The 11,592-nt window shown below is 51.5% G+C and overlaps 1 protein-coding gene across 4 annotated transcripts; it reads left to right on the top strand.

Annotated features, from left to right (window-relative positions):
- Window positions 1–151: 151 nt before the first annotated feature.
- Window positions 152–6,990, top strand: Tbc1d10c (TBC1 domain family, member 10c). Of its 4 annotated transcripts, none has more exons than NM_178650.3 (10): window positions 300–328; window positions 512–683; window positions 1,384–1,483; window positions 1,834–1,941; window positions 2,028–2,134; window positions 2,289–2,403; window positions 3,036–3,101; window positions 3,216–3,405; window positions 5,841–5,995; window positions 6,274–6,990. In NM_178650.3, the coding sequence occupies exons 2-10, from the start codon at window positions 538–540 to the stop codon at window positions 6,619–6,621; spliced, it is 1,335 nt and encodes a 444-aa protein (NP_848765.2). In that variant the 5' UTR covers window positions 300–328; window positions 512–537; the 3' UTR covers window positions 6,622–6,990. The 4 variants fall into 4 exon arrangements, with proteins under 4 accessions (XP_006531691.1, NP_848765.2, XP_011246900.1 ...); XM_011248598.2 differs by having other exon boundaries at window positions 302–328; window positions 2,293–2,403; window positions 6,274–6,988; XM_006531626.2 differs by having other exon boundaries at window positions 327–346; window positions 6,274–6,988.
- Window positions 6,991–11,592: the final 4,602 nt, after the last annotated feature.

The following is an 11,592-nucleotide window of genomic DNA, read 5'->3' as shown; positions in this document are numbered from 1 at the left end:
TTCACTCTCAAAACAAAACAAAACAAAAAACCCGGGGCAGGGGGTTGGAGGGGTGGGATGACATTAAAGGATAATTATTATTGGAACCATAAATTGGTTTTACTTGGTAAAACTGAAGGTGGCCTGTCATCTTCAATTTGGGCCAGCCAGGGAATCAATACACCCAGCATCCTCTGGATGGGAGGAGGTCGTGGCTCTGGCACTAGGGCAAGCAGGAAGAACCTCACAGAGGAAGGGGGGAGTCCCCCCACCAGGGAGGGGCCCCCAGCAAGCTGCTGAGCTGAGACTGAGGAGGAAGTGAGAAGAAGAGGTGAGGTGCAGCAAGGAGGTGAGCCGGGCTGCTGGGGTAGGGGCCAGGCTTGGGGCTGGGGCTCTGCACAGAGACTTGGTCTCAGGGTCTACCCGACTCCCCAGCAAAAGAGGGGGCTTAGTCCCCTGTGACTGAGGACTGGTGGCTGGAATCCCCAGCCTGAGTCTGGCTGTTCACACTGGCTCTCTGTATGTCTTGCAGCCTGTGACACTGGGGTCCAGGGCAGAATGGCCCAGGCCCTGGGAGAGGACTTGTTATCAGAACTACAGGATGATTCTAGCTCCCTAGGGTCTGACTCAGAGCTGAGTGGGCCCAGTCCATATCGCCAGGCTGACCGTTATGGCTTCATTGGGGGCAACTCAGGTGAACTGAGGTGAGTGAGGCATGGGTAGGGGAGAGAGTAGGGTCCAGAGACTGAGGACACTAGCCCAAAACTCAGCTGCTGGTGTCACTGCTCGGTTCCGCGTGGTGGGGTGGGGGTGGGGGTGGGGTGTGCTTTATCTCTTTATCCTCTGACGATCTGTACCTTCCCCTAAAGCTGAACATCCTTTCCCTTTTAACCTCTGGTCCAAGAACCCCAGATGGAAATTTGGATGTCTTCTCTTCTCCAGGTTTCCCTTACACAGTTAATCACAGACAGAAACTTGACACATCGCACAGCAGATCAGAAAAAGAAGCAGATTCAGACTCAGGACTTCAGGCTTCCAGTCCAGGGCACTATCCACCCAGCTTCCCCTATGAGTTAGCTCTGTCTCTGTTTTAGGGGACAGCCAAATAGACCTACCCTAAATACCTCCTCATCCCATTAGTCTTTCCAGCTTCTATCCCTTTATTCCTGTTTGTTTGTTTGTTTGTTTGTTTGTTTGTTTCAAGACAGGGTTTCTCTGTATAGCCCTGGCTGTCCTGGAACTCACTCTGTAGACCAGGCTGGCCTCGAACTCAGAAATCTGCCTGCCTCTGCCTCCCGAGTGCTGGGATTAAAGTGCTCCACCACGCCTGGCCAGTTTCTATCCCTATTGAAACCCAAATCCCCTTCCTTTACCTTTGATACTGTGTCTGTTGTGTGCCTCCAGGCTTTGTCAACCCTCTGCAGACCTCATCCGCCAGCGAGAGATGAAATGGGTGGAAATGACCTTACACTGGGAGAAGACCATGTCCCGACGATACAAGAAGGTAAGGAAAAAGAGGTGTACATACACTGGTTCCCAAAGTTCTCAATCCCCCTGCTTCTGCTTCCCAAGTGGACTCTTGACCAAAGAAAAGCTGTGCTTAGAGCTGGGCAATGGTGGCGCACACCTTTAATCCTAACACTTGGGAGGCAGAGGCAGGCGGATTTCTGAGTTAAAGGCCAGCCTGGTCTACAGAGTGAGTTCCAGGACAGCCAGGGCTATAAAGAGAAACCCTGTATCCAAAAACCAAAAAAAGAAAGGAAGGAAGGAAAAGACCGAAAGAAAGAAGCAAGCAAGCTGTGCCTGAGAGCAAGAGAGCAGAAGAAACCCTAATGCATCTGACCTCACCCACAGGTAAAGATCCAGTGCCGCAAGGGCATCCCCTCAGCCCTGCGTGCCCGGTGTTGGCCCCTCCTGTGTGGGGCCCGGATGTGTCAGAAGAACAACCCTGGCACCTACCAGGTAAGAAAGTTGGCAGGATCTTTACTACCCCTTCTCAGAGCTCCCTGCCACCTGACCCTCCATATCTCCCTTCCTCCCACCAACAGGAGCTGGCAGCAGCCCCCGGGGACCCGCAGTGGATGGAGACCATTGGCAGAGACTTGCACCGTCAGTTTCCTCTGCATGAGATGTTTGTGTCACCCCAGGGACACGGGTACGAGGCCAGGGATACCCACGCTCCTCATGCTAGATTCTTTAGTTCTACTTTTACATCCTTGGACGAGGGAGACTCTGGCCTGGGCAGAGGCCACAGAGGGCAGGCAGGGGGATGCCTGGGAGGCTAGCCTTAATGAGCTCTTTTGGCACAGGCAGCAGGGGCTGCTGCAGGTTCTCAAGGCCTACACCCTGTACCGGCCAGAGCAGGGATACTGCCAGGCTCAGGGACCTGTAGCTGCTGTGCTGCTCATGCATCTACCCCCAGAGGTGAGTGACCTTGACCCTGCTCTGAGACCCTCAACCCCTAGTGATCTGAGACACCCCCCCCCAACCCCAGGTACTGGACCTCAGAAATATGTGTTCCTTTACTTCAGGCACTGTTCTTTGTCCAAAGCCTCATGTCCACCAATCTCAGTAACCATTAAGTCTGTTATTCTTTTTTTTTTTTTTTAAATCTGTTATGCTTGATCTTGACTTTTACCGCAGTGATCTAGGAGTCTGGAACATTTTCCCTTTAACATTTTGCATGTTGACCCTGAACTCTGTACTAAGGCCAGGCTTGCCAGGAGCACCCCTCGCATTGGCTTTCCCTATCTTCTCATTTGTGGCACTGGGGATCTGGAGCGTTACGGCCTTGGCCCTGGGTGGGCGTGGGGGGAACCTAAATGACCTTAGGATTCTGGGTTATAAACTCTGAAAGCCTCCCAACTTTTGCCTTGTGGCCCTCAAATAAAGAACCCCAGGCCCTGGGATTTCCAACTTCTCACCTCCAGGATAGGGCAGGCTCTGAGCAGGGTGGAAGTGGCATGAATGCAGGCCCCTGTGCCTGTCCCCATCCCTCCTCCCACTCTGTGGACAATTCCTTAATGAGTACTCACAGGCCTGTGCCCTGCCCTCAGGAGGCCTTCTGGTGCTTGGTGCAGATCTGCGAGGTCTACCTCCCTGGCTACTATGGGCCCCACATGGTGAGAGGCTGGGTCGGGAGGTGGAAGATGGACAGTGGGGGATCTGAAGCTTGGGGTCTGGGAGTGGAGGTCTGCAGCATGGGCTAGCCAGACTGATAAGGAGCCTGGCTGTAGGAGGCCGTACAGCTGGATGCTGAAGTGTTCATGGCCCTTCTGAGGCGGCAGCTCCCACGAGTGTACAAGCACCTGCAGCAGGTAGGCGTCGGCCCCCTGCTCTACCTGCCTGAGTGGTTCCTGTGCCTCTTCACTCGGTCGCTGCCCTTCCCCACAGTACTGCGCATCTGGGATGCCTTCCTCAGTGAGGGTAAGTGTGGCTGAGGGGCTAGCTCACGTTTCTGAATCTGCAGAGCTTGTTGTTCCCACTATCAGCCCTTTTGGGACCTTCTGTCACGTGGACCTGAGTGTGTCTGTGGAGAAAACAGACCATCTCATGGGCACAGTCTCAGAGTGATGAATGAGGGCCTCTACGTTGTCACAAACAGCACCGTGGGAGGCTGAGAGCAAGGATAGGAAAGTCCCTGATGGGTTTGGGGTCTGTGTGCAGGAACTGGGTTGGTCAAAGCACATATTGTGGAATGTGAGCGGCTCGGGGCATGCAAGGTTTAGGCATGGTCCCTAGCCATAGGAGGTTCTCCTCCTCAGGGCCTTGTGCTCCTGACTCTTCCTAAGGAGTCTGCCCCACGAAGCTGCCTCTGACAGCTAGCTTGTGAAACTTTCATTGGTGGGGGTGGGGCTAGGAGGTGACAGTACCTAAATTAAGAAGATATTTATAGAATGTCATGAGTGCCATGAAGAAAATAAATCAAGGGATGTGACAGAGTGTCAGGAGAGCAGCAGGAGGTGGTTGCTGTTTTTAAAGAAGTCCTGGCTGCTCTATGGAGGAGGTAAACTAGAAGGCAAGCAGGTGGAGGGTAGAGGCCAGGAAGACCAGGCCACAGCCAGCTCGGTGACTCTTGGGAGGAAGGACATGGAAGGTAAAGGGTAGGAAAGGGGTGGGGGGGTGCTGAGAGTGGAAGGAGCATCAGAGCAGAGCCAAGTTGGACTCTGGATCTTCAGGGCTCAGCTTCATGCTGCCCACATGTCTAGAGATCGTTCCTACAGTCAGGTTCAAGTTTGGGCTGGTAATGTGCTAGCTCAGTTGGTAGAATGCTTGCAATAAACACCAATAAGTCCTGGGTCCAATCTCCAGCAGTACATCAAATTGGTCATGGGGGCCCATGCCTGCAATCACAGCACTTGGGAGACAGTAGCAAGAGAGCAGAAGTTTATGATCCTCCTTGGCCACACAGTGAATTTGAGGCCAACCTGGGCTACATGAGATCTGTCTCCAGAACTTAAAAAATAAGCAAGAAAATCATGTACCAAGTATCCAAAGCATGTGTGTCACCTCCCCCTCTAGCCTCAAACCCCAAGAGGGAGGGCTGATCATGGTGGTCCATCTGATCCCTGTCCTCTGTACCTGGGGACAAGCACTGCACAGGCTCTCTTTAATGATGACATTGTCAGTGGCAATTGTTCCTTTATAAGTTACAGTTGTCACTAGGTCTCCCTGGCATGGTAGCTGCTCTTATCAGTTTAGAGGATGCCAGAAAGGGATTGTGAAGTCCTAGGATTGGCAAGGGTTAGTGTGTGCATGTGTCTCTGTGTCTCTGTGTGTTTGTGTCTGTCTGCCTGTGTATACATGAGTGCCATGTTTTTGCTGTAGGAAGAAAAGTTCTGCATAGAACCTTTCTAGAATCAGAAGGTGGCGGATTCAAGATGGAAAGTACTTAATAGGCACTGACCCATGTACTCCTCAAAGAAACAGGATGCTGAGGTCAGAGAAGGCTTGGCATAAGATTGTTAGCAGCCCCTGGCTCCTGGTTAGCTACCCTTCTTAGAAGTGTCTGCCGTCCTGAGACAGGCTTGGCTCCTTCAGTGTCCTGTGCTCTCAAATTGTAGTATTCCTTCTAAGCATCATAATTCATACTTAAAATTCCAGTGCAAAGGCTGAGACAGGAGGATTGCTGTGAGTTCAAGGAAAGGCTGGGTCACATAGTTCCAGGCCATCATGGCCTGCAGGGTGAGCCACTATCTCAAGAAAACTAAAAGCCAGGTGTGTGAGCTGGTGAGGTGACTCCGTGGGCAAGGGTGCTTACCCCCAAGCCTGATGACTTGAGTTTGATCTCCAGGTCTCACATGGTAGAAGAAAAGAATTGAATCCTACAAGAGATTTTGTGACCTTCACACGTGATTTGGCAGGCACGTAGCACACACACACACACACACACACACACACACACACACACACACACTCTAAATAGCCAGGATGGGTGGTCCCACCTGTAATCCCAGTACTCAGGAGGCAGAGGCTGGAGAATTGCTGCAAGTTCAAGGCCAATCTGCACTACATGAGAATTCCAAGGCAGCCTGAGCTACAAAGTAAGACTATCTCAAAACAAAACAACACCAAGCCACTTGTGATGTCACACGCCTGCTATCCAGCTCTCTAGTGGAAGAGAAAGGAGGCTCCGCAGGTCAAGGTCATTCTCAGCTATGTAGGCAGATGGAGGTCTGTTTACATGAGACCCTGTCTCAAAAAATAAGCAGGTTACAGTCGTTGGCCATTTTTCCATGCCTGCGTTGGGTGAAGCGAGCTGCAATGAGGTAGAAGGAGCGTGGCTGAGGGCTGATTCAGCTGAATAACTGAGGGGGGAGGGGCTCAGGCTGGTTTCCTGTGAGCTACTCCCTTCCCTGCAGGGGCTAAGGTACTGTTCCGCGTGGGGCTGACACTGATGCGCCTGGCACTGGGCACTGTAGAACAGCGCACAGCATGCCCAGGGCTCCTGGAGACATTGGGGGCCCTACGAGCCATTCCCCCTACCCAGCTGCAGGAAGAGGTCTTCATGTCCCAGGTGGGTATCTCTCTTAGCAATCCTCAATGGCCTTGGCCATGCTGCATAGCTCGGAAGACTAAGCCTGGGTGAGAGTAAGATGTAGTTCCTGTGTTCTGAGCTACAGAAAATGTGAGAACCCCAGGCCTCAACTGTCTTCCTTTAGGTCTCCGCAAAGCTGTGTCTCAGCCCTCAGCCACTTCCTGGGGTTGTGTACTGCCTGCCCCATGGGGACCTCAAGGCTTCCTACTTCCTGACACCCCAGTCCAGGCAAAGTTAGCATCAACTGTTCCCCACAGGTGCACAGTGTAACCCTGTCTGAGCGAGTCCTGCAACAGGAAATCAGGATCCAGCTAGCCCAGCTTTCGAAGTCACTCCCTGGGCCAGCCCCTCTGCCACAGGCCCGCCTTCCTGGGGCCCAAGCCATCTTCGAGTCCCAGCAGCTGGCAGGGGTTCGAGAAAGCACCAAACCTGAGATACCTCGAATTGTGGTGCAGCCTCCAGAGGAGCCCAAGCCACCACGGCGCAAGCCACAGACCCGGGGTAAGACTTTCCATGGACTCCTGATAAGGGCCAGGGGACCCCCTATTGAGGGCCCCTCCAGGTCCCAACGAGGCTCTGCCTCTTTCCTGGACACCCGATTCTAAGTGCACCATACACTTAGTGCCACCATATCTCAATCATCTGAGCAGTGATGCCAGCCCCAGGCATGTATCCTCTATTGCTGTGCTATGTGACAATGCTGTTTCCAGCAAGGACCACCGTGAGGAGTGGAGTGTCTCCTCACTTTAAGGACTGTATCAGGCACAAAGATAAAGAAGGATGCTGAGTGGAGCTTGTGGGGAGCTGTTTGGTGCTTGCCATTGCCAGCATCAAAGCCAGCACTGAAGGATTGTGGGAATAAAGCCTCTGGCTGAGATATGGTACCCCATGGGCTTCTTGCAAGGGAATCCTCAAATAAAGCCTGACTGAGAAGATACTAGATAAAGTTGGATCAAATATTCCTCCACTCTCCACCCTGGCCTTATTGCTGTGTTCTCTCCTGCCTGCATCCACCCTTTCTGTCCTTGTCCCACATGGGACACACCAAGGCTGCCCATTGGTTACTGTGTAAGGTGTTTACAGGGAAAGGGAGCCCGCCCGCAATAAGCCAGCTTGCGCCAGCCTCTAGGGTACAGGTCAGACTTCTCTACCTTCCAGAGGAAGGCTCCCCAGTGACAGCTGAGTCCCAGAGAGGCACTTCAACCTCCCATAGCCTCCCCTAGATGGCTCAGGGCTCCCATCGGTGGGGGACTTTAAACCATGTTGGCCTCCCTAACCATGTTCCTGCTCCCATCTGTCAAAGAGAGCCAGAGAAGAACAAAGGCCTAGTGTGCTCAGGACAAAGGAGAAAGGTCCTGCTGGCCCTTGTTCTTCCCTAGGTCCTTGGGACCGCCACCATAGAAACCCTCTCCCACACTCACTAATTGCTCCTGTGGGTGCCTAGGGTGCCTGGGATATGAGCCATTGTCAAGGCAACAGGGCTAGATCAGATGCTAGCTTGTCTCTACAGAGTTGAGTCCTAGTTGCTCTGGCTCTCTGACTCCCTGGGTAGCTTCCCAGCGCCTGAAGGTGGGAGCAAGGCAAGAGCTGGGAAGGAGTATTTGGAGGCCCTTCTTTCCATGGGAACCATGCAGTGGTGGAGGCAACAGAAGTGGACTGAGCAGAGCAAAGGTGAAGAGGGAGATGCTCCACTGGAGGAGAAAGGGGCAGTGCTGAGCCAGAGAGAGACCAGCATTTCCACTCCTGTGCCTAAGGAAGGAAGGAAGGAAGGAAGGGGCACATGTTACAATGTTCTGAGACAATGGGCTAAGACCTGCTAGTCTTCATGGCTCACCAGCATGTCTTTTTAATTTTTAATTTTTTAATATGATTTCTCCCCGTGTAATTTTTTTTATTTTTTAATACAATTTTTAATATGTGTAAGATACGGATCAGAGGCCAGTGTATCCTTGAAGGTGTGATTACACTACCCTGCTCAGGACAAGTCCCTGGTATCAGTTCCTTGTGATACAATGTTGCAGAAAGAGCTGTGGTGCAAAGGTATGCTGGTGTGCCAGCATACACACTTAGCCATAATAGATGTGGCGCCTCGGTAGGAAAGTCCTATCAGTGCTGGGACTTTGGCATGGTCCCCTATTAAAATCTGGATCTGGAATGTTCTAGTCACAGGGCTATAGAAATGCCTTCTGTGAGCCGAGCCAGGGCATACACACCTGTAATCCAAGCTTCTAAGAACTGGGAGTAGGAGGACCAAGGGTTTGTCAAGAGCTTGCTTCGGAGGAAAACTTATAGACCAGACTGTACTTTCCCTAGGGAAATGGAGACTTAGAAGCAGAAAGAACTTGGCCAAATCCTTACTACCATGGCAGACCAAAGGCTTACCCTGACCTCGACTTTTGGCATCCCATAATCCCTGACCCCAACAACCCTGGACATCCACTTTGGCCTACTCTCCTGGAGGACTCCTATGTTAAATACTTAGAAAAGCCAGGCTGCAGCTACACTGGAGACTGAGTCAGGAGAGACACAAGTTCAAGATTTGCCTGGCCTATTAAGTTCAAGGCCAGCCTGGGTCACTTAGGGATACTGTGTCTCAAAACAAGAAAGAAAACAGGGCTGGGGATGTAGCTTAGTGGAGGAGTGTTTGTCTGGCTTGTGTGAGGCCTTGGATTCCATCCCCTCTACATAAGGGACAGAAAAAAGACATGTGGAGCCTCCCTCCCTTCATCGTCTGCACTCACTGAGGTACTGCAGCTTAATAATCTTTTCATTTGGGGTTCATAACGCTGTTCCTCAGACTCCCTGCCCAGTGCCTGCCCAGGTCCTGACAGTCTTACTTGAGAAAAGTTGCCTGGGAGGCTAAGCATGCAGCCCAAGACCACAGTGGGAGGCAGAGGCCGCTAGGATTGCCAGGACATAACCTCAGAGGCTCTAGTCAGCGCCCAAGCCCTGGCAGGCAAAAGTGGGGATCTTGCTGGGCAGTGGTGGTGCACACTTTTAATGTCAGCACGCGGGAGGCAGAGGCAGGTAAATCTCTACAAGTTCCAGGAAAGCTAGGGCCACACAGAAATCCTGTCTCAAACAAACATGGGGCTCTCAGGCATGCAATTGGTAGGGGAGGCCACGCCCATGCTGCTTTCCCTCTAGGGGATGGGACACCCTTTGTCTCTGCAGCAGTGCTTCACTAGGTGCTTTCCAGCAGGACCCTATCTGGGGCAGAGTCACTGTCAGTCCTCCTCTGGGAAGTATTCTCTCAGCAGCTCTTGAGCAGGTCCTGTTGCCAGCCATCTCCATGGCAACGCTGAGACGTCAGAGAAGAGAAATAGGTTCCTCCTTGTGCAAGCACAGTTGTTTTGGTTTGTTATAGTTTCTGTCTATAAAGCCCAGGCTGGCCTGGAGTTCACTATGTAAACCAGGATACACTCAAACTGGTAGTGATCTACCTGCCTCTACCTTCCAAGTACTGGGATTACAAGTATGCCTCGTATATGTGAATGGCTGGTTTTGTTTGTTTGTTTGTTTGTTTGTTTTTGTTTAGAAACAGGGTCTCACTATGTAGACTAGGCTAGCCTCAAACTCACAGACTTCTAAATGTCTCTGCTTCTGATGGGATCAAAGGCATGTACCTCCTCGTCCAACTTTGGGGTTTTTTTTGGGGGGGGGTTCCTTTTGGTTTTTTCGAGACAGGGTTTCTCTGTGTAGCCCTGGCTGTCCTGGAACTCACTCTGTAGACCAGGCTGTCCTGGAACTCAGAAATACGCCTGCCTCTGCCTCCCAAGTGCTGGGATTAAAGGAGTGTGCCACCATTGTCCAGTGTGTTCACACATTCTAATGGGCCCTCCTCCACAGAGCGGTGCCAATCCTTCTAACACTTTTGTACTAGCTGGGAAAAGACAGCCTGCTCCAGGCAGCATGGACCCATGCACTCCTGTTGGGTTATATGGTGTGACACAGTGGCAAGTGACTCTTGGTAGGGGAGGCCACTGAGCAACCATTTCCTATGAGCCTAGCAGCTCCTTCAAAAGTTGCCTAGGAAGGGGCTCAGAGTCAGGAAGCATGTCTAAGGTGGTCAACCGTGGAAACAGAAGCTGGGATGGTGTCTGCGACCTGTATCCTCCCAAAAGATATGAGCTGAGACAGCAGCAGGGTTCACACGGGTGAGTGGAAGGCCACGTGAATCCCTATCCTAGGATGGGGAAGAGGACTTTTTTTTTTCTCAAGACAAGAATTTCTCTGGGTAGCCCTGGAACTTGCTTTGTAGATCAGGCTGGCCTTGCACTCAAGAGACCCACCTGCCTCTGCCTCCTGAGTGCTAGGATTAAAGGCGTGCGCCACCACATCTAGCTAGAGAGGGAGCTCTTGATTTCCATTTTGTACTCTCTTCCACTACAAAAGTTTCCCACAGCCTCCCAGGTTCAGAACCAAGATGTGCCCCTCCTGCCAAGTTCTTGAATTGGAAAGATTTTCAAGATCTTTCAGACTCTCACTTTTCCCCTACAGATAATGGGCAGATTACCACTCTTATCCCAGATTCCCTCTTGGTTTACCTGCCCACGTCACTCTCATAATGACATCTGGGCAGTCACCTTATCTCACTCTATCCTAACTCGACCCAGCTCAGCCTTGGGTGACATTACCTCTTTCCTGACAGAGACATTGAGACAGCTCTGCCAACATGCCTGCCCTACATCTCAGTGCCTGCAGCACAAACTGAAGTTGCCCAACTTGGATTGGTCACCCCTTTCGTAACTCTTGAGACAGATTTTCATGAGATAGTATAGGTTACTGAACCATCACGGTGATACTGGTCGAAGACTGGACCAGTTCTGGCACCGCCCAGCAAGGCTGAGTAGCACCTGGCAAAAGAGGCTCCAGAATCCACAAAGCCAGAGCATCTTTGTCATGAAAACTGCGGTGAAAGAAAGTATAAATGACTTAGTTGACTGTGGCTAAATAGGACTGGGCTATACAGACAGGGCAAACTTTGGGTAAGAGTGCTCAAATGCAAAGGACACAGGCTCACGTTTTTATGTTGGTTGTGTGCATGTGTCTGTCTCTGTGTAGCATGTGTGTAGAGGTCAGAGGACAACCTGCAGGGGTTGGCTCTTTGGCTTCCAGTTTGAACTCAGGTTCTCAGGATTGACCTCAGCCTGGGTGGCACCACTGTGTTTACGGACTGAGCCATCTTATCAGCCATTTTCATTTGTTTGTTTATAAGTGTTTTGCTTGTTTGTATATATGTGTGCCATGTGTTTGCCTGATGCTCAAGGAGGTTAGAAGAGGGTGTTAAATATCCTGGAACTTGAATTGCAGACAGTTAAGAACTACTGTGTAGGTGCTGAGAATTGAAGCAGGGCGTGGTGGCGCATGCCTTTAATCCCAGCACTTGGAAGGCAGAGGCAGGTGGATCTCTGAGTTCGAGGCCAGCCTGGTCTACAGAGTGAGTTCCAGGACAGCCAGGGCTACACAGAGAAACCCTGTCTTGAAAAACCAACCAACCAACCAACCAACAAACAAACAAAAAGAGTTGAACCCGGGTCCTCTGGAAAAATAGTGGCTCTTTTAACCATTAAGCT

This window comes from Mus musculus, chromosome 19, assembly GCF_000001635.26.
Source record: "Mus musculus strain C57BL/6J chromosome 19, GRCm38.p6 C57BL/6J".
In the NCBI taxonomy this organism is placed as follows: Eukaryota; Metazoa; Chordata; class Mammalia; order Rodentia; family Muridae; genus Mus; species Mus musculus.
The sequence above is the reverse complement of the archived record's forward strand: the minus strand, read 5'-3'. Positions and strand labels throughout refer to the sequence as shown.